Source organism: Cnephaeus nilssonii, assembly GCF_951640355.1.
Source record: "Cnephaeus nilssonii genome assembly, chromosome: 5".
Lineage (NCBI taxonomy): Eukaryota > Metazoa > Chordata > Mammalia > Chiroptera > Vespertilionidae > Cnephaeus > Cnephaeus nilssonii.
The window spans coordinates 48,271,502-48,295,071 of record NC_137076.1 but is presented as its reverse complement, the minus strand read 5'-3'; the positions used below and the strand labels follow the sequence as shown (position 1 = coordinate 48,295,071).

At 40.1% G+C, this 23,570-nt stretch overlaps 1 protein-coding gene across 1 annotated transcript in view; it reads left to right on the top strand.

Annotated features, from left to right (window-relative positions):
* Window positions 1–23,570, top strand: part of MARCHF1 (membrane associated ring-CH-type finger 1) — a gene marked incomplete at its 5' end in the record, with an annotated part of 368,775 nt that overhangs the window by 219,846 nt on the left and 125,359 nt on the right. Inside the window, 1 exon segment of the mRNA XM_079772716.1 lies at window positions 11,753–11,803. Coding sequence (XP_079628842.1) covers window positions 11,753–11,803 — 51 coding nt within the window.

The following is a 23,570-nucleotide window of genomic DNA, read 5'->3' as shown; positions in this document are numbered from 1 at the left end:
AAAGAGCCTGAGATGAGAGCCATCCAGGTGCGTCTCCTGGGCACATGGCAGCATGGAGAAGAGTGGGACATGGATCTGTAGGGACAAATGGAAGATGGACATCACACCTGTGACTATAACTCAAATGAACATAAGATGTCTTTAATTATTGCTGAAACTCTGAGATTCCCAGACACATAAAAAAGTCTTGAAAATGAGTAAAATGTTAAGCATTTACAGGCAAAACAGTCAAATAATCAGGAGTGGGTCTTTATATTTTATTTTTTGCAAAATAATTTTGTAAGGAAAGTGATGGTAGATTTTCCTTTGAAGACAGTTGATTAAGAAGATGATTGTGAGATAAATTATATATCTGACAAGAATTTTTTTCGTGGATCAGTAAAAAACATACAAGAAGTTTTGTAAATTATGTGTATATTCTTAGACTACTAGAGGAGTAGTGGACTTCCTGTTTTTAATGTGAACATAGTCATATAGAACTAAATTGTGGGAACCTATAAAAGTCCTCCTGTTACACTCTTATAAGGGTTCAACTGTTGTACACTAAAAGCTTATGCTGATCTGACTCTATGTACTGTTAGGAAAAAAAAAGCAGCAGTCAATCACCTTTTCATACAAGACACTGAACCGAAATCATCACCTTCTGCATTTTGGCAGCCATTCAGTGCTCCTTATTTTCTGTCTTTCCATAACTGGAAAATGTGTGAATTAAATCACTGGGGCCTTTTCCTTGGTGCTCTGGTAATTTAGCCAGTGATCCCTTTCCTGTATTCTTTCTCTTTTCATCCAAATGAGACTCTGTTTGAAACATTCTCAGTACTGAAGTATGCAAACTTCTTTAAAAACACACACAAACATTTCCTTTTGTTCTCATGCTAGCAGTTGTAATTACTAACTTTGTCAGAATGACTTGTCATTCATCAATAGACAGTCTTTCTTTAGAAATGTATACATCAAGGGCATGTTTTTGTACAGCTTTTTTTACAGATGGAAGAGACATTTCCATAGCATGATTTTTATATTCTTTGTTTCCTAGCCAACACAGTTGTTTGGGCTAAGTACAATTAAGCTTTTATTCATTATCATTAGCAAGAATAGCAAGGTTTTTCATTACATTGGATATGTGGGCATGATATATTTGTTTTTAAGAGAATTCAGTGTTTTCAGAAAATTCTATATAGCACAAAATCTATAATAACAAAAGCGTAAAATGCTAATTAGACAGGACGTCCTTCCTTCCGGACAAAGCCACAGCGGGCGAGGGCCGGGGCAGAGGCGGCAGAGGCCCCTGGCTGCAGCAGCAGCAGGTGGAGGCCGGGGCCGAGGTACTTGCACGAATTTCGTGCATCACGCCTCTAGTTTAATAACTGTGACAGTTACAAGTAAGTGCCTTCAATAATTTTTCTTTAGCAAATAAGAGTTTAATAATCCCAATAATCCTAGTTTATATTTACACAGTGCTTTACTATTAGAAATATACCTTCTCAAAGTCTTTTGTCTTTGTTTCTATGCCATTCTGTAAGACCTTGAGACCCACCTTGCAAATTCAGCAAGTCAGGGCCAAGGAAGATAAATGATTTTCTTATGGTCCATAGTCATATAGCAGCAATTCTAATCCAAGTGTTATAACCACAAGCCCTACAGTTTTCCACCAATCCTACTGGACTGAATTCATTCAATGCCTTTATGTTCCAGGTACTATACTGTCTTCAGAAATATAAACATCAAATGTTTTGCAGCTCTTTTGATCACACATACACACACATTTTTCTTTATTATATATATATATATATATATATATATATATATATATATATATATATATTAGAGGACCGATGCATGAAATTCAGGCAAGGGGGTTGGCCCTTGCAGCCCCGGCTTCATCTGGAAGGTCGTCCGGAAGGACATCTGGTCTAATTAGCATATTATGCTTTTATTGTTATAGGTTATTATAGATATCTATTCTTTGATGAGTAAGACTAATGTTGCCATTTTTATTTTAATTTTTAAATTTGATATTTTACCAAGATCAGACTATAAAAAAATAAGTAAAAGTATACCACACAAAGGTTTTTTTAAAAGGCTAGAATATCCCCAGGGGCCTGTCTGCTCCCTTCATCCCCAACATAATGAGGGACTGAAGGTAGTGATTGTGAATAGATTGGTGTGTTAATAACCAATATTAGATGAGCATATTTTTGCTCATTCAAAAATATATATGTACATATATAAACATATATAAAGGTTCTGTATACTTGTTTTTAAAGAAATGAAATTCCCCTCTACACATTGTTCTTTAACTCCTTTTTACTTTCATAATATATGGTGGATGGATATTACCATTTGCCAATAGGTAAAAATGTAACTTCATATTTGCACTATAATTTTAGCATTATAATATAATATCTATCTATACTAATAAAAGAGTAATATGCTAATTAGACTGGGAGACCTTCCAGGAGACCTTCCGGACGTTCTTCTGGACAAAGCCATGGTTGTGGGGCTGAGGGGTCCCAGATTGGAGAGGGTGCAGGCTGGGCTGAGGAACACCCCCACCCCGTGCACGAATTTTGTGCACTGAGCCACTGGTCTTACCTTATAATAGACAAATATGCAAATTGACCACACCTTCGCTACGCCCAAGCCACGCCCACCAACCACGCCCACCAGGAAACCGTTGCAGGGACGTTGGGGTGTGGCAGAGCCCAAGGCCGTGAAAGCCTCGGGGCGGAGGCTTTTCCGGCCTTGGGCACCAGCGGGGAGCCTGCACGGATCGCAGGAAACCACTGGGGGTCGGCTCCTGCGATCCTTAGCAGGGATGTTGGGTGCAGCCGAGCCCAAGGCCACTGCCCGGGGCCAAGCCCCGACCCTGAAAAAGGCAGAAGGCGGTGGCCACAGCCAAGGCCTGGGTCCCGGGTGCCGGCAGAAAACTGGTGCAGGCAGCCAGGTGAATGAAGGTCTATTGCATGAATCTTCGTGCAAACGGGCTACTAGTATATAATAAAGAGGGAATATGCAAATTGACCATCACTCTGCCACAAAGATGGTGGCTCCCACAACAGAGGCGGGGGTTTCTATAATACAAGATGGCTGCACCCACAGTAGAGGTGGGGTTTCCTTAACACAAGATGGCTACACCCACAGCAGAGACCAAGTTCCTGTAACGAGCCTTAATGAGCAATCAGCAGGGACCTGAGTCTGCGCCCCCTCCACCCTCGTGGGGCTTGACAGGGGACCTCAGGCTGCGACCCCCACCCTGAAGCCAGGCTGGGGGAACTCAGGCCATGCCCCCTGCCCCAGCACCAGGCAGGGGGACCTCAGGCCATGCCTCCCACCTGGCGGGGCTTGATGGGGGACCTCAAGGTGTGCCCCCTTCCCCGGTGCTGGGCCAGGGGACCTCAGGCTACTCCCCCCTCAGCCTGAGGTTCCCTCAGGCTGGGGAACCTCAGGCCACACACCCTACCCCAGCGCCAGGCCGGGGGACTTCAGGCCATGCCCGCCCACCCAGCTGGACTCGACCAGGGACCTGAGGCTGCTCCCCCTGCCCAGGTTGGGACCAGCCGGGTCTAGATCTAGCCCAATGGCAGGGGGGGCCAGCCGGGTCTGGATCTCACATGATTTTGAAGTGCATGTGGGTGGGTGGGGACTTGACTCTGGGTCCCGTGGTGTGCCCCAGACTCTGACAGGAGAAAGATTTTCATATACATTTTACTAATTTTCTCTCATCTCTGATACTTCTATTATAGAGAAAGGGCAAATAGCAATATTAAGATATTTCCTCTAATTAATCCCCTTTTAATGTGCACAGATTTCATGCACCGGGCCACTAGTCTATATAATAAAACCCTAAGTGACCTTTACGGTGGAACAACCAGAATGACTGTCATTATGGAGCAGCCCCCTGGTGGTCAGTGTGCTCCCACAGAGGGAGCAGCCACTCAGCCAGAAGCCAGGCTAATGGCTGGCAAGTGCAGCAGCGGTGGCAGGAACCTCTTCCACCTCTGTGGCAGCACTGAGGAGAACGAGCCAAGCAATAAGGAGCCTGCCACTAAGGAGCAGCAAGCCAAGCGGTAAGGAGCAAATGATCCTGGATTTCAAGAAGGATGTCCATCCCCCGAGGGGTCCTGGACTGGGAGAGGGCCCAGGCCGGGCTGAGGGACACCCCTCAGTGAAATAATTTTGTGCACCAGGCCTCTAGTTTTACATAAACAGGCATCCAACAGGCTCTTATGCGGATCTGCTTTTTAAAAGCTTTTTTCCTTATCTCCTCCCTCTTCTTTTTTTAAAATATATTTTTATTTATTTCAGAGAGAAAGGGAGAGGAAGAGAAATATAGAAACATCAGTGATAAAAGAGAATCATTGATCGGCTGCCTCTGACATGCTCCCTATTGGGGATCAATCTCACAATCTGGGCATGTGCCCAGGTCTCTGAGTCCCTAGGCCGATGCTCCATCCACTGAGCCAAACCAGCCAGGGCAAAAACCTCTATTTATATTATAGAAATTGAACTTTATCAGTCTTCTGTGTTGTACTTTTTCTAACTCTGTTGTCTATTCACTTTAATTTTTGTATTTTTTAAAAATGATATAATTAATGATTACTTATAGCCTCTAGTTCCTGCGTTATGTAGACTACTTAAAATATTTTTATTTTTCACCTTTCAGACTATTCAATCTGGAGTCTATGATTGTACACACTATGTGATAAGGGTTGACTTTTTCTTACATGTGGATAGCCAGTTGTCCAGAAGCATTTACTATATTCACTATCCTTTCAATATTGACTTGAAATAATAGTTTTGTTACATGTGAATTTTTTTATATCTATTTCTGGATTTTTATTTTTTTACTATGGACTTCACTGACCTTTTGGTTAATTCTTATGCCAATACCATATTGACTTAATCACAGTGACTTTTAATATGGGCAATGCCTTGCATAAGGAGATGTCCTTTTTATCATTGTTTTCTTGAATATTCTAAGGCATTTATTTTTCTATGTATGTTCTTTAAGATCCTTCTGTCTCTCTCCTTTCTACTTCAGAAAGTAAGAAATAAGCCTCATTGGAGACTTCATTGGAACTACCTTCTACTTATATGTCAATTTGTAGAGGATTTGTATCTTCCCATCGAAGAGTGGTGCTTTCATTTGTTCAGATCATGATTTATACTCCTCAGTAAGATTTTATAGTTTATATTTTAATAAGACTTTATGATTTCCTTGTGAAATGTGTTCCTAAACGTTTTTGTTTGTTTTTATTATTACATTTCTGGATATTTATTGCTAGAAGAGAGAAAGCAATTGATTTTGCAGTATTTCCATTAGGATAGACTAAACTGTTATAATAAATCCAAAAAATGTGATGGCTTGAAAGAAATACAAGTTTATCTCTCTCATGACAGTTTAGAGAGTATGTTCCAAATTGTCAAAGGGCTCTTCACAATGTGGTCATTCAAGGACTCAAGAGAATTCAGCTCTACTAACCTATTAAGTGGCTTCCTGGCTTGCTCTGATACTCACCATCCTAGCACAGAGCAATACAAAGTGTGGAAGAAATTTTAGATTTATGGGACAGGCAGGAAACTGATGATTGCTGGCTCTGTTCACATCTCACTGGAGGGAATTGAGTCATAGGCAACCTGTAACTGGAAGGGAGATAGAATGTGACTGGAAAGATGTCTGCCCAGTTACTATTTTGTCAGTACAGAAGAAGGGAGAAGGGATTTTAGAAAATTTGATAGACTTTGTCATAATATAATTTTCCTGTATCTAGTCCTTAATTGTGGTAATTTTCTTTTTTAATTAGAGACTCTAGGAATTTCCATAACAACATATTATCAATGAAAGAAGATTGTTTTATTGCTTCTTTTAAAATATTTCTTCTACAAAATAATTCTTTTTCTTGTTATCCTATTTGCTAGAAACTATAAGACAGATTGAGTAATAATAGCAAGAACAAGCATTCCTAATAGAATTTCTTTAATTAACATAATCCTAGTATTTTACCATTTAGAATAATATTTGTAATGGTTTTTAGAATATTGTCTTTATCACTTTAAGAGTTTTCCTTCAATTCTTATTTCACTTAGAGCTTACATTCTAACAAGACTGCTGAGGTTTGTCAAATATCTTTTTGGCATTTAATTATAAGATTATAGTTTGCCCTTTCAATGTATCTAAAGAATTATGTTGACAGAATTCCTGATAAGAAAATGACTGGAATAAGTCAGACTTATTCTATTCCCTATGCACATTTTTAATAAACTGCTGGTGTAGCAAAGATATATAAGCTACTATTTAGATAAAAGCAAGTATTTTTAAAGATTTTTTTGTATCTGTTATCTCAAATAAGACTAAAGCATAATTATATTTTAATTTTTATTGCTTTTTGTGTAGTTAATACATTGGAAGTTTCATTTATGCAAGATTAATAATATGAATTAGGAAAATGTATGTTTCTATGGTCAAGAATAGTATAAATCAAACTGGAACTATTCTTTAAAAGTAAGATACAGCTCAGTTATGAAATCATCATGCCCTTATCTTTTTAGGGCAAACAGACTTCCATTGAGTTTTCCAATCTCTTCTCTGTTGTCTATCAAGTTTTCCTCTTTATGTTGAATAAATTCTGGTAACTTTGATTTTGCCAGAATTTGATTCATTTCCTCCAGGTTTTCAAATTTGTTGCAATAGCACTACAGGTAGCTTTTATAATCTGTTTTTTTGATCCCTTCTGTGTCTTCGGTTATGTATCCTTTCTCATTTCTTATATAATGTTGCTTTCTCTTTCCCTTAACAAACCTTATAGGAAGTTCATCTATTTTGTAATTATATTAAAAAGAATTTGTTGTAAAAAATATTTCTTTATCCTTCCTATTTATATTCACTTAATGTGTTTTAGCTTTTATGTTTTATAACTTTCACTATATTATTTTATTTTATTTTGAACTGTTTTCTTTAATAACAAAGCCATTTACAGCCATAAATGCTTATCTGGCCCTGGCCAGTTTGGCTCAGTGGATAGAGCTTTGGCCTGCAGACCCTGGGTTCGATTCCAATCAAGAGCATATGCCTGGGTTGCGGGCTCGATCCCCAGTAAGGGGTGTGCAGGAAGCAGCCAATCAATGATTCTCTCTCATCATTGATGTTTCTATATCTCTCCTCTCCTTCCCTTCCTCTCTGAAATCAATAAAAAATATGTTTTAAATAAATAAAATAGATGCTTATCTGGATACAGCTTTTGTGGTGTTCCAAATCTTAGTATGCTGTTTTCTAGAGTTTCTGGCTATGATTTCCAAGAGAGTATTCATTTCTTTAGAAGAAGCATTATCTAAAGATTTGGTAATTAATTTTCAGCTGACTAAGATCCATTAGTCACATTTTACCCTGGCCGGCATTGCTCAGTGGTTAGAGCGTAGGCTTGCTCACCAAAGAGTTGTGGGTTTGATTCCAGGTCAAGGGCAGGTACCTAGGTTGCAGGTTCAATCCCTGGCCCTGGTTGGAGTACCTGTGGAAGGCAACCAATCTCTCCTCTCTCTCTCTAAAAATCAATGGAAAAAATATCCTCAGGTGAGGATTAACAACAACAAAAGATTAGTCACATTTAAATTTGTATTTCTAATCTTATTTGCTCAATATCAACAGGAGTGCTTTATAAAATCCCTACTTAAATATTTTTGTTAAGGTATTATTTGAGGTCAAATAATTCTTAAATGTTTTATAGACATTAAAAAGAGTATGTTTCAATTAATGGACATGGGATTTTTATATATCTACTAGAGGCCCGTTGCAGGAAGATTCCTGTAAGAATAGGGCTTCCTGTGGCCATCTCCGCCGCCCCGCCTGCTTCCCTCCCTTCTCCGCCACCCCACTTGCTTCTACGCAGCTTCGCTCCCTTCTGCAGTGCTTGGCTTCATTTTAAGCTGTCTTCAGTCTTCGCTCTGCACTTGGATATGCAAATTAACCACCATCTTTGTTGGGTTGATTTGCATACTTGCTCCTGATTGGCTGGTGGGTGTGGCTTGTGAGTGTAGCTGAGGTATGGTCAATTTGCATGTTTCCCTTTTATTAGTATAGATTAGTTAAGTTTTTACTGCATTAGTCGTTTTTTGCTACGTTCTTGTTTATTTTTTGTTTATGTTTCATTGTTTTCAGAGACTTTCTTCTATTATAAGCTTTAGTTACCCTAGAAAAAAATAGTCTATTTTCTACTTAGAATTTTTCAGGTCACCCTCCAAATTATCTCACTCTTTTTTTTTTCTTTCCAATACTCTTGACTTTTAGCCTGGGGGTGGAGGGGAGGGGAAAGAGTGGAATATACTGTAGAATAGCATCATATCAGTGCTCTGTGTGAGACTGTCTTATTCTATTTTCTTCACTCAGGAATACTTAGTTTTTCCCTTCAGTTTACATATAAAACTTGCTACAAGCTTCCTTACTACCCTCTTCTGTTCAGTGCTATAAAATATAGAGTATTCCTATGTAGATACAAAGCCAGTCATATCGTATCTACTTTAACACAGACCATTTCCTTTTAAAGGGACTATGCCACTTTCCTTAGATCATGACACTTAAAATATATTAAAACAATTTAGCAATGATTTTTTATTTGGTAATCATTGTATTTCTTGCTGTTAATAAAAATTCAACCATGCTTAATTGAGATGAAACTTTAAAAATATTATATTATCAATAATAATCACAAAAAAACTGACACTCTCAGATACAATCATATCAAACCAAATTCTGAAACCTCTTACAAATATTAAAAAGCAATTATAAAACCAAGTCTCTCTGTCTGCATACTATAAATGATCTGCTAGCCTCAGACTTTCCATGCAGACTTGTTAGAACTTTTTGACTCCAACTTTTATTGACCTACAAGGTCACTATAATTTGGGTACCAGTAAGTGATGTCAGAATGGGAGACAGCTTCTGCTTAATCTAAGGTAAAGAATTCAAACTGGTCATAATGAGGTATGACAACCATATTTGACTAATCTACAAAGAAGAATATGTCATTGCAATAGTAATGGCACAAGCCACCCAATTAATTAATGGAAAATTGGATAGATTGCTTTGGAAGTTTTCCAAGAGATAAAGTGCTCCTGGCTCTTTGCTTCAAAGGCAAGGCAGACCAAACCTCTTTAACTCCCTTGGGTAGAGAAAAATTTGATTTTTTTGTTCTTAAATTTTATATACCGAAATCTATTCCACAATAGAGGCAGGACTGAAGAACTCAAATGTTTATGTGAGAATTATGAGTCTCATAATCCGTGACGATCATCATGAAATTTTTTAAAAATACAAATTTTATTGATTTCAGAGAGAAAATCATTGATCAATTACCTTCTGCATGCCCCATACTGAGGATTGGGCCTGCAACCTGGGCATGTGCCCTGACCAGAATTGAACTGTGACCTCCTGGTTCATAGGTCAACACTCAACCACGGGCCACACTGGCCGGGCCATCGTGAAATTTGAGGGAGCTCTTTTGGTGTTTTCTCTACCTGTAAATAATAATGGAAATATTATAATCTTGCAATCTATAAAATGTTTTCAGTTATAACTTGCTTGATTTGTACAACAGTATCTGCTTCATAGTGAGGGAAATTTAAGTCCTCAAATGTCAAACAGTATATTCCTGCTAGAGCTAGTACACACCCACAGGTCTAATGGCAAGTCAGTCTCTTACTCTTGTCACTGCCAACATGGCAACAGTGCACCTCTGTTCCTATATGGTAACTGGAATAGGGACAATAGGGACTGAAGCCATAGCAACCAATTTAACCTTTGCGCGAGCTCATTCATTTCTTTCAATGCCTCACCTAGTTTTAGGAGAAAATGGAACCAACAGATTTCACATTAAATGATCCCTTGAAGTACTAAATAATCAAGCAGATGCTTCCCCCCCCCCCCCCCGTTAGATTGGGGGGTGCTGGGGAAGAGTATGGAATTGTCTCCTAATTATAACCCTGTGCTGAACTCATTCACCGTTGTGGAGGGAGCCTTACCCTCCTTGTTCTATCTGAAAACAACACCACAAAGTCCTATTTGTTTTGAAAAATTAGGTCACCTGATGCCAAATTACATTTCCTACAGCACTTCTTATTTCCAGCTGAAGCACCTTTCAATTCTAGTTGCTCAATCACGTCCTCAAATACCATTTTAATATAGAAAACATAGCAAAACACACGACAACGAAACCGTTCCCAAAGCCTATTAATATTGTGTGGCCTATTTACCTCGGTTCCGTTGTGTCAAAATCCCGAATTTCACTGAGAAGGAAAGATGGATTGCTTTTGTTTTCTAGTCTCTAGAAGAGGAGTTGAGATGTCAGTTGAAAAGTACCTCTCTCCATCACCAGGGGAAGCTAATCAAGGAAAAATGTCTGCGGGTAGTAGATACATTAATCTCCCCCTGGATCACGGGGCTGTTATGAGGTGTAACTAATCGTATCGTTGGGACTCATCTCGCTCTGTAATAACATGCTCCACAGTGACATGAGTGGTTGCAGGAGATGGATGTTGCATGTAAAGGAAAAAGTACTGTTCAGCTGGAATATCTATCTGCAAACCTGTGCCTGACACAGTGACAGTCTGCAGTGAATGCAGCTACTGTGTTTCCACCACAGCACGTTTGCCATATCCTGTCATCAGCGTGTTTCTGAAACTGTCTCAAGTCATCATCACGGGGCGATTTCAGATCCACAGGTTGTTCTAACAACTGAGTTCTCAAAAATGACCTCTGTCAAGGTGTCTGCTCAAGTCCACCTTTGTGCTGAGTCCAGATGCTATTTAAGAGACTCCTAAAGTATTTCAGTGACAAGGTTAATTCAGATCTTTCACAACTTCTCATTTCCAGAACAAGTTCCTCCCACATTTTCTGGGCAGAAGAAAAGTACTGTGATCTCTTGCTACATGTTAAGTGTCAGTCACTTACCCACCAGCAGATAGTTGGCGGAGTGGAAAGCACTGGAATGGACTAGTCAGAAGGCCTCACGGGCACAGACTCCAGGGCTGGCAGGAACAGGATGTTTCTGGGCTTCCAAGGAAGGGTTGAACTCTTTAAGGTTCCTTCCTCCTTTAAAATTGTATGACTTTTTTTAAAGTTATTTATTCAAAACCTTTTTTTATGCTTCTTGTCTATGAAATTGTAAAATCTTTAAGAGGCAAACATTGAGGTTGTAATTTTTAACTTAACTTTGCATTTTAAATTTTAAAATAATTTTTGAAGTATTTTTAATTTAAACAATTAAATATTTTTACGTAAAAACTATACTTTAGATTATTTTATGTCAACAGGAAAATAACAGGAAAACCAATAAAGTACATATTAGAAGAAGGAGTGAGATGCATGCAATATTTACTGACACTGAGAACCAGAATTTACTCAGAATTTCCTGGTAGCAAAAGCAAAAGGGAAAAAAATGGACTGTATTTCTACTGTCTAATTTTATTTCAAAGGAACTGCATTCGTTTTTTTCTAGAGAAATAAGCATTTTGTGGAAATAAATACTTCTAGACTGATATATACCCTGGTGTTAATTGAAACATTTTCAAAAGGGACACTGATACGTGCTAGAAACACACAGTTTAGTAAGAAACAAACCATCCTGTATACGCAGTTTGTACATCTATCAGAACAACGCCAAGAGTATTTACATGTCTTGCCTTTGCTGTGCTTTTCTTTTTCTCAGTAGTGAAGACTATTGCCTTATGTTTAATCAATGACTATAATTTTATTTTTCAGAATGAAAAATCCCCAGGACGATCTGCAAGTCGATCAAGTAATATCTCAAAAGTAGGTGAACTTTACTCATTTTCTTAATTGTTTATTGACTTCCATATTTACTCTATAATGTTTTACCTATAATTATTATCGGTGAACAATACACGAATATGACTGGTGAATGGTTTTAACTATTTCAAGCTTTTACTGTGTTAAAAGGCATGATTTTACACAACAAAATGAGGTAAGCTATTTTTTCCTCTTCGGTGCTGTATGCAAAAGATCATTTGCTACTTTCAGAGTGTCATACAAAGTATGTTTTTTCCCTCGTGTTTCAAGCATCATAGAGCTGCCACATACCCACGTTGAAACTATACCAACATTCATGGTACGATTTCCATGAATTTAATGTTTCAGGAATTTGGGCTCAATGATGCTGGAACTTAACTATTCTTGTCACCAGGGCAGGTTTTATAAATTAATTTAAGACATTCGTTTGATCATATTTACTTTGGAGTAAACAGATGAAAGAAAAAAAATACCTCCTAGACTTATCTATAAATCTGACCAAGACACAAGAGTGTTGAAAACATTTTGGCATGAGAGAGATACTCCAGATTTTTATTTTGCCCCGGAAACAAAAATTAAGAGCCATTTTCTAAAATGAGGCACTATGCGATGTATAGGCTTGCTGCTTTGGGAAGTAAAAAGTCATTTAGACCCATTTGTCAAATTGGAAATTTATGACTTCCAAAAATAAAATTCAGACAGAGTTGGATCTACCATGAATAAAACTTTTATTACAGGACCCCTCACTTGATAGCACCCTTCTGCAGCCTTGAACTTAATTTTGTATATGTAATTTTTATGTTTTGCCTTCAAGAGGGACCCCAAAATAGTAATAAACTTTAGGCACCGTGAAACCTAGATCTACTTCCAATTTAAGGACATTTTTTTTAAATTCTGGGTGTTTTTTGGCAAAAAGGACTTTATTACCCATTGAAAAATAGCAGTAGCCAGACTATCAGCTATTTTCTTGAGCTGGTTTCCCAAGATCAGTTCTTCTGAGACAATGCCAAAATAGTCAGGTGACACCTGCAAACACACTGAGTTGATTGGGGGGGAGCGCAGGGGGAGAACACAGAATCTTGAGTGTAGGAAACCCTAATATTTTTCATAGGCAGAAAGCATGCCTGTCCATGGCTTGATAGGGAGATTATATCTCTACTAGAGGCCCAGTGCACGGCATTTGTGCACTCTGGCGGAAGGGGCAGGGGGAGAGGGGGTGGGTCCTGCACCCTTTAGCAGTACAGGAGCCCTTGGGTGGGGAGTGGGCCTAAGCCAGTCGAACATCCTTAGCTCTGCCTTGGAAGCAGGCTGCTAATGCTTGCCAGCCATCAGCCCGGCTTCTGGCTGAGCGGCGCTCCCCCTGTGGGAGCCCACTGACCATCAGGGGGCAGCTCCTGCACTGAGCATCTGCCCCCTGGTGGTCAGTGTGCATCATAGTGACCGGTCGTTCCGCTGTTCAGTCAATTTGCATATTACCCTTTTATTATATAGGGTTATTATATAGGATGCTACAATGCTAGCCACTATACAAACATCCTTAAAAAGATATCCCAGAACAAAAGCAGTCAATGGTTCTTCTTGTAAGAGATGTATAAGAGACACATAGAGAGCCCTAACCAGTTTGGTTCAGTGGTTAGAGCATCTGCCTGCAGACTGAAGGGTCCCAAGTTCGATTCCAGTCAAGGGCATGACCTTGGTTGCAGGCACATCCCCAGTAGGGAGTGTGCAGGAGGCAGCTGATCGATGTTTCTCTCTCATCGATGTTTCTCTCTATCCCTCTCCCTCCTCTCTGTAAAAATAAAATCAATAAAATATATTAAAAAAGAGAGAGAGAGAGACATACAGAATTGCAGCTCACTACATGGTACTGAGCATGTCTGTTACACTCAAATCTAGGTACATATAGATGTTTGAGAGGCAATGTGGCTTAGTGGTTAAGGGTACTAACTCTGGAGGGAGAGGATCTGAGTGCAAGTTGCTGCTTACTTGGACTTTTTACTGATGTAACCCTGAGACATCACTTGACCTTCCTAAGACACAGTTGCCTTCAGTGTGACTTGAGAATGATATCAGTCACCTGAAGGAGGTTTTTTAAGTGTTTGTAAATTAAAACAATACCTTTGAAATGTCTCTTATCTTAGTCACGCCATGAAGAGCCTAGCCCACAGCTACAGAACATTGCCATCTTCTGAACTTGAATGTTAATGTTGATCTAGCAACATGAAAACAGTTCTGACAACTCCTTCCTCACACCAATTATTGTTTCCTTATCCGGGGGTGAAATTATATCTGCATTTCCAAACTGCAGTTTGAGTTTGACATAGTGCAGCTTGTTTATAACATTTTAGACTTTTAATTTGTTCTATAAGAAGTAAAAAAAAAAAAAAAAAGAAGCTCAGGAGTATGGTTTCCTTTCTGTGAGTTCTTCCAGGCTCTGCTATGTATTAATTGTGTCATTGTGTGGGAGGCAATTAATGATAAAATTGCATGCTATTCAGAGAGAAATGAAAAAATGAAAAGCTCTCTTCTTAAACAGTCACTCTAATTGTATAATAGCAAAAATCAACTACCTCACACCTGTAGGGATAAAAAGATTTCAGTGTGCATACCTTTTTTTTTCCTTAAACCAATATAACTTCCCTTTCATTTGGGTTCAGAATGGCAGTCACAAATGCTAAATACAATGTTGAGTCCTCACTACTTTTTTCTTTTTTATGAATCACTAAGTGATAAATTGTTAAAAAAAAAAAAAAAGTATAACTTACCAAGTATGGAATGGAAAAAAAAAATCTAGCAATATTGAGAGTCCTTTTATTTTAAAGTGGGGGAGAAGAAAACATTAAAATGGAACAAAAATGTTTTTTCTCTAATTTTGTCAAAATAATATTTTATGTAAAAAAATAATTTTTATGTGAAATAAAAGATCGTGAGCCTTTCAAGGATGTGATAATCATTATAACAGAGTAGTTAAGGGCGTAGTTTCCAGAGTAACTGCTCAGGAGGGTGAACTTCCTTAGTAACATTATCTGTAAAAGACAAATATATAACAGTATCAATCTTTTGAAGTGGTGCTTAGAACACTGGCTCTGTGTATTAGCTATTCTTATTATGGAGCTCTTAATATTTATATTTCTGTAACAGTAAGTGCTCAGTAAGTCTCTTTGTAAGCAAGTAAATTTGAGACATGGGTTATGATATACGTATTGTCTTCTGAGTGGAATAAGAAAAATTGAGACTTGACAGGATTAAAATGTCAGTGATCTGACAGAATTTTATTGAACAAAATTGCATAGTCCTGCTTTCTTAAAAAATACATATATAAAATATTATGTATAAATAGATATGTAGTAAATTATCTGAGTTCAGTAGCAATATCATTCATATGGTATCCCTTATCTTTTATCAGGTTTGTTCCATCCCCTATTCTTTGATATGGGAAAATTGTAGGTAATATAGGGGACTCCATTCAGAATGGGATAGCAGAAATGCCCTCCACACTGTTGAGTTTTCTTCCTTACCTATTTTTTTGCTGTTCCTTCCTGAATCAGCAGACTTTCTAATCACCAATACTTGTAGAATGTCTCCCATCAGGCAGGAATCTTATTCCATACTGGAATTGATGGAGTAATGAAAAAAATCTTTCAAGTCCTCAGTGATCTTACAGTAAAGGAATTAAAAATATGATAGATAGATAGATAGATATCCCATATAATAAAAGGCTAATATGAAAATTGTACCCTCAACCAGGAGTTCGACCAGCAGGCAGGCTGGCCAACCGCCCATCCCATGCCCCCTCCCCCTGGTCAGGCTGGCCAGACCCCACCCATGCACGAATTCATGCACCGGGTCTCCAATATATATATATACTGAGTGGTCAGATTATTATGTGTTCAGAGATCATAATAATCTGGCCACTCAGTGTGTGTGTGTGTGTGTGTGTGTGTGTGTGTGTGTGTATACATATATATATACACATATATATAAGATATATATATATCTTACCTAATAATAGACAAACATGTAAATTGAATGTACCTCCACTGAAGCATCCATCTTATATGAAAACTGCTGTTTAAAATTTTAACCCTGCTATTTGGCTTCTGTAAATTCTTGCTTGTTAAGACTACTCCCACTTCAGCGAGGCCATTAAACCTTCCCCAGACAAGGTTATCAGTGCTGGTGCCAGGCCAGGCCTCTGGTTGAGGTCTCAAGGCCACAGCACATACGGGTTTTTTAAGAACTTGCAAAAGGGGCCGGAAACACACCATATTTGGGAGACAAAGAAGGTAAAAACATATAAATAGGGAAAATTCCTGCATGTTGGGGCCCAGAATTTGAGAGACATTTTCCTCTGGACCCGCATGTAATAAATGTAACTCCATCTCTCTAAGTATTGCTTTGTTCTTCTTTGGTTTTCTGTAACATTATTGGTTCCATGAACCGAGGAACAACTGTGCTTGGCTTTTTGGCCTCCAGTGAATGGGCCAGGTTTGGGGCCTGGGGGAGCCAGATAGGCCTCCGGGAAGTGCTGCTACACCCACAGCCAATCAGGAGTGATATGCAATTAACCCAACAAAGATGGCAGTTAATTTTCATACACAGGCACTGAGTGATGGGAACAGGCGGGCAGGATGCCTGCATCATTGCCATGGTGATGACACAGGCGTTCCACCCACCCCCGGTCTCTCAGGGCCTCTGGGCAGCATGGGAAGGTGGGGCCGGAACAGAAAGAGGCAGCTCCTAGAGCAGAAAGAGGAAGCTCCAGGCTGGAGCAGAAAGGGGCGGGGCTGGAGTGGAAAGGTGGTGCTAGCAGCCAGGGAAAGGGAAGCCCATTCTAGCACAAATCTTCATACATCAGGCTTCTAGTATATATATATAATTAAAATGTTTTTGTGAACGTGATTTCTAAGGACTTACAAGCATACAAAATGTAATTAATGCTGAGCCCTGAATCATTAAAATAATAAAATAATATTTACCCACACTGATATATGAACTTTGATACCAAAAGTCCATCCATATCATTAAGATTACATTTTCAATAACAGTTTGCATGTTTGTGGCAGTGAATTAAATATGCTGCTTGGATCTCTCTTCAAAAAGGAGTTTTCTGTTGAGTTTCAAGGCTTCCAGCTCCCTGGAAGCCTCCACCTCTTTTATTTAACCATCACACACTGTGTTGATTGGATCCTCTGGGAGCCTATACAGGGACTGGGCTAGAATCATAAGAGGTTTATTTATGGTGATGTGGGGCTGGAGGAATGTGTAATACCCATGAAAAGTTAAAAAGGGAGGAAGAAGAATTGGGTGGGAGAGACTTAGACCATGATATCTATACTAATAAAAGGGTAATATGCTAATTAGACCAGACATCTTCTGGACATCCTTCCGGACAAAGCCATGGTGGAGGGAGCCAAGGCAGAGGCAGTTAGGGGCGGTCAGGCTGGCAGGGGAGGGCAGTTAGGGGTGATCAGGCCAGCAGGGGAGGGCAGTTAGGGGGCAATCAGGCTGGCAGGGGGGCAGTTAGGAGGCAATCAGGATGGCAGGGGAGCAGTTAGGGGGTGGTCAGGCCAGCAGGGGAAGGCAGTTAGGGGTGATCAGGCTGGCAGGGGAGGACAGTTAGGGGGCAATCAGGCCAGCAGGGGAGCAGTTAGGGGGCAATCAGGCCAGCAGAGGAGCAGTTATGGGGCGATCAGGCTAGCAAGTGAGGTGGTTAAGGGTGATCATGCCAGCAGGGGAGCAATTAGGGGCATCAAGCTGGCAGGCAGAGTTGGTTAGGGGCGATCAGGCAGGCAGGCAGGCAGGCAAGTGGTTAGGAGCCAACGGTCCCAGATTGCAAGAGGGATGTACGACTACCTGTGGGATCAGGCCTAAACCGGCAGTCAGACATCCTCTGAGGGGTCCTGGATTGGAGAGGGTGCAGGCCAGGCTGAGGGAAGCCCCCACCCCTGTGCATGAATTTCATGCACCGGGCCTCTAGTATCCTATCTAATAAAAGAGTAATATGCAAATTGACCATGCCTCTGCTACACCCACAAGCCACGCCCACCAGCCAATCAGGAGTGAGTATGCAAATAAACACAACCAAGATGGCTGCAACCACGGAGTGAGCAGGAGGCTTGGGTTTCCCCAGCAATGGAGAAAGCCAAGCTTTCCTCACACCCTGGCCGACCCTGGACTCCACTCAAGGCTACAAAGTTTCAATTGTAGAAGATAAATAAATCCCATATACCAGGGCCTCTGCTTGGGTCGCTGGGGGGCGTGGTGGGCCTGCAAACAACCACAGGCCCTTCGCCCAGGCTGCCCCACGCCCCAAGGGAATCCCCACCCTGATCCAGGACACCCTTCAGGGCAAACCAGCCAGCCCCCACCCGTGCACCAGGCCTCTATTCTATTTAAAAAAGAGTAATATGCAAATTGACCATCACTCAAACACACAAGATGGCTGCCCCCATGTGGACACAAAATCGCCACCACAAGATGGCCAGCAAGGGAGGGCAGTTGCGAGGGACCAGGCCTGCAAGGGAGGGCAGTTGGGGGTGATCAAGCCATCAGTGGAGGGCAGTTAGGGGTGACCAGGCTGGCAGAGGTGGGAAGTTAGGGGCGACCGGGCGTGCAGGAAAGGGCAGTTGGGGGGACCCAGGCCTGCAGGGGAGAGCAGTTGGAGGGGACCAGGCCTGCAGGGGAGGGCAGTTAGGGGTGACCAAGCCTGCAGGGGAGGGCAGTTAGGGGCAATCAGGCTGGCAGGGGAGCAGTTAGGCATCAATCAGGCTGGCAGGGGAGTGGTTAGGGGGTGATCAGGCTGGCAGGCAGAAGCGGTTAGGGACAATCAGGAAGGCAGGCAGGCAAGCAGTTGGGAGCCAGCAGTCCTGGATTGTGAGAGGGATATCCGACTGCCCATTTAGGCCCGATCCTACTGGGATCGGGCCTAAATGGGCAGTCGGACATCCCTCGAGGGGTCCCAGATTGGAGAGGGTGCAGGGTGGGCTGAGGGACACCCCCCCCCATGCACGAATTTCGTGCACTGGGCCTCTAGTGTGTGTGTGTGTGTGTGTGTGTGTGTGTGTGTGTGTGTGTGTGTATATATATATATATATATATATATATATATATATATAATTGAATGGTATGACTTTCTGTGCAGAAAAATATGACAGAGCAGCCTGAGACTCTTAATTTAAAAAAAAAAAAAGACCTGCTGGCAGGTTGGTCCTTAGCTGGCATCTGAGAACTTGGAGTTCAGGAGTAGAGAACCATCTTAATTGATAACAATGGTTCACTGTGCCTAAACTAGGCAAACTATGTGATTTGTCCTAAATACCTGCTTTCCTAGAGGAGTCCAGAATTTGGTATATACTTGGCAATAGGTACCTACATGACCAAACCCCAATAAAACTTTAGTCATTGAGCCTCCAGTGAGTTTACCTGGTAGATATCGCAGTCCACATTGCCACAATTCATTGCTGCGGAATTAAGTGCATCCTGTACAACGCCACGGGGGTAAAACTTTTGGAAGGTTGGAAATTTTCTCTTGCTTTCCTCTGGACTTCACCCCACATGCCTTTTCCCTTTGCTGATTTTCCTTTGTACCCTTTCATAGTTACAAGTCATAGCTCAGTGTATGACTATAAATTCAATCCTATGAGCTGACGTAGAAAAATCACTGACCCTGGGCAGGGTCATGGGAACCCCTGGGGTATTAGTCAAAATAGTAGAGACAGAAGGCTAGGGCAGTTCAGAGAATGATCACTTCCATTTGGAGAAGACAGGATAACAACAGAGAAAGTGTCTTGGAAGAGTGGTTTATAAACAGAGACTTGAAGAATGGATGTGGCTTGCTCGACCTGCATGGCTCAGTGGTTGAGCATCAACCTATGAACTAGGAGGTCACCGTTCAATTCCCGGTCAGGGCACATGCCTGGGTTGTGGGCTCGATGCCTGGTGTGGGGCATGCAAGAGGCAGCCGATCAATGATCCTCTCTCATCGTTGATGTTTCTATCTCTTTCTCCCTCTCTGAAATTTACAAAAATATATATGTTTTTTAAAAAGAATGGATGTGACTTGATTTTGGAAAGTACATTTAAAGGGATATAAGTATAAGGCAAGGAAGCTAGAAAGCATGGGCTATAAGGAAAAAGGTACCTAAATAGTTTTTAGGGGCCTTTGACATGGAACTTTGATAAAAGGATGCATTCTCTTTAGTCATACAAGTGTTCTCTGGTTTGGAAACATAGAGATGGATAAGAACTCATCAAGATCCTTGAGACTTTTTTTAGTAAATATATATGAAGCTAAACATTGTTTTTGCTGTTCAGGACTGTGTAAACATGATCGTGCTGTTGTGAATATGAAATATCCAAGCGTGGGATAAATAACAAAGTTGGATTATTAGTGAACATTGAAAATTTTCTCCTTAGTCTTTACCTCTGAATCTTTGTACCATATATTATTCAACTACAATTATACTTGAGTTTCATAGTCATACCAACTTTTAACTTTGTATTAGTTTATATTTCTAGATTTCTTTAGAATATACACTGAGTGGCCAGATTATTATGATCTCTGAACACATAATAATCTGGCCACTCAGTGTACTTCTCTTGAGTACCTCATTTATTTGATATCAAAGATACTATAAATCGTGCACCTGATCAGTTTTCCCCTTTGCACTGTCTGATAGAAAGCTCAGGGCAAATAGGTGGTTGATCTCCAGCAAAAGTCTAGAATACTTTTGGTACCCATTTGAGATACAAATACACTGAGTGGCCAGATTATTATGCATTCAGAGATCATAATAATCTGGCCACTCAGTGTATAAAACAGACTATGGATCTTGATTTTTTTTATTCTGATAATATTTGTGTGCCTTGGATAAGTTAAAGTTGACTCAAAGCTACAGAGAAGCTATATAGATTTAAAATAAAACAATGAATGTGCAATTATCAAAATAACTTCAGTGTGAACATGGCAGCATTCATTTATCCATCACTTACATTTTTTTCTTTTTGAAAAGCTGCTTTTGATATTAGTGCTTGTTGCTTTTTAACACACATATAACTCACAAATAGGTTCCTCAAGATGCGAAATTATCCAAATTTGGACTTTCTTTTATTTCTTCTTGGGTGAGGGATCATTACATTCAACTAGCAACAGTATATTATGTATTTCACAAGAAAAACCTTTCAAAAGCACATTGTCAAAAAGGAAAAAAAGCTTTGTACTTTCTATTCAAATCAACATCTAGAATTTTCTTTTAAATAAAGAACTTTATGCTTTTTCTTCTATGTAGGAAGCAGCTCACAAAATCTAATCTACTTATGAAAAGAAATTCAAAAGCCACTATCTTAACAAAATGATATTTTATTTAGTTTTCATCATTTTCTATTATATTCCCAGACTGCATTTACTAGACAGAGGTTCATCTAAATTATTCAGTTGATCCAGAAATACTTAGTATAAAGTTAAGGTAAAGATAATGCATAGTGTATAATATATTATTTCTAATGCTTTCTCTTCTCATCTTTGTACCCTAGTTTATTATTTAATAATAAATGGATATAGTTAATACAACTTATTCAACCAACATTTTTGTAAGGATACACTATGGAGAAGGCATTATATGAACCATGGCATTTTAAATAGATGGCTTTCTTGGATCAAATACATACTTGGATTTTTACTTCTGTAAATTTTCATTTCTTCACATTTTGCCAGACTTGCCTTTAAGATTCCAAATACTTTCCAACAAGGTCAAGGTGAAAGCATTCCCCAAGTGTGAAATGTTCTGGGAATTCTGTCAGCTTAACCTGAGCCAGGCATTTGCATCCCTGAACAGGTGTTTAATGTCCTGATTTATTGAGAGATCCATCTTGGTTTGCTTATACAAGGGACCTATAAATCAGCCATACCCTCAGACTACATACCTTCAGAGGGTAAACTTGATAGGTTGATGAAATAAAATGGGCTGGAGAGCTAGGAAATAACTAAAAATAAGGTGGACTAATTTGAGAACTTTCGTAGAGCCTGAGTCCTGAGACCAAAGCTGAAAAAGAGCATAAATTCAGTTGATTTAGTAAAGATGTTGGGGGAAGATTAAGAAATCCCGGGACTTCTTATATCCTGAGGTTGTTTTTTTTCTTTATATACACTCAGTCCCAAGTGACCTCATCTGGCCTCATAATTTTATATAGCATCACAGGCCAACAGCTCTCAAATAGATATCTCTAGCCCATATTTCTACCAGGAATTTCAGACTCAAACATCCTACTCAAAATTTCCACATAAATGTGTAACAGGAATCTGTCTTAGGTCAGATCCTGAGATGAGAAATTTTTTTCAGTGATTTACTACAGGAGTGTTTTCGGTGGGAGACACAGGGCAGGGAAGAGAAGGAATCCTGCAGGGAGACTCTACAGTCTAACTGTACTTGACGTTGTCCCCACTTGAGGCATGGAAGCAGGAAGTACATCCTCCTGTACCAGTCACTCACGGCCTCAGGATCACATAAAGAGAGGAAAACTTCCAGCATTCGCACTCTCTTCACATGCAGGTAAAGCTATCTAAGAAGCCAAGGACAGTTTTCCAAAGAGAATCATAGTTGAGGGACTTGAGAAACAAAAGTGCCCAGAAGCTGAGGGAGCCACATTGCCAGATTCTGTGTTGATCTCCAACAGTATGGGAACTCTGAAAAGGGCCAGGCTGGGTCTTGGTGGGACACTGACAGCATCCACTGTCGCCCACTCATTGCACCACTCAGATCCATATGAACTCATTGCATCCTGTCATGGACACTTACAGATGAGGACTGGTCACAATTTCGGAGGAAAAACTTGAAAGACATGCGTTAATAGAATGAGCTCTTGCTATTACAGCTGCCAAAGCTATAGGTGGTTCGTCATCTCCTTCCACCATTCATTTTATATATCCCTCATGCTTGATTATGAGCTCTGTTACACTAGGTGGCTTGCTGGTGAAGTGTGTCTGACCTCCAATTCTGATCACCCGGCTCTTAACAGAGTGTGGTTGTAATCAACCATTTAAAATCAAACCTGGGTGTGAATGAACAAGAAAATGCTGCAAGAAATAGATCCCCCAAGTTTTCAAATATTTTCTGCTTCCTCATTTTGGAGCTGCAACCTCATCTTCTCATAATGGGCAAGTATAATTGTTTAGTGAATTGCTGCTCTGCCTACTAGCCAATTAAACTGATGTTACCAAGTTCATGAGGGAAAGGTCCAGTGTATGGCCAACTGATGTCCATGGTCAGGCCTTCAGTCTTTCTGGAGCCAAGTAGCATGGCCAGAACTGCTTTCCAAACTCTGAAGAGAACTCTGCTGCAAGATTATGACCTTGAACACTAGGATTTTCACTGCAATGCTCTTTTGGGGACTTGCATTCTTATTTACCTTGGTAATCCCTTATTATGGCTCTTGCATCAAGGCTGCATGTACTGCAGCTGAAATTGCTGCAGAAACTTCTCTCTTTCCAGGTCCCATTAAAAACGAGTTGACTTCTGAGTTATCTGAGGAAAGGTCTGAGCATTATTCCAAAGTTTGGTTTTTGCTGCCTCTAAAACCCAGAGTTACACCAACCACTCTGGGTCTTTCTTAATAGTAAAATAAAATGCAGAGTTTGTCCTAAGCTCTGAAGGAAATGTCTTAACAAGCATAACACATGGAACCCTGAAAACTTTACTGATTTGGTCAGCTCCAGGATGTTTGTAGACTTTTTCTCCTGTCCTTGGAGCACACTTATCCTCATAAGGCATTC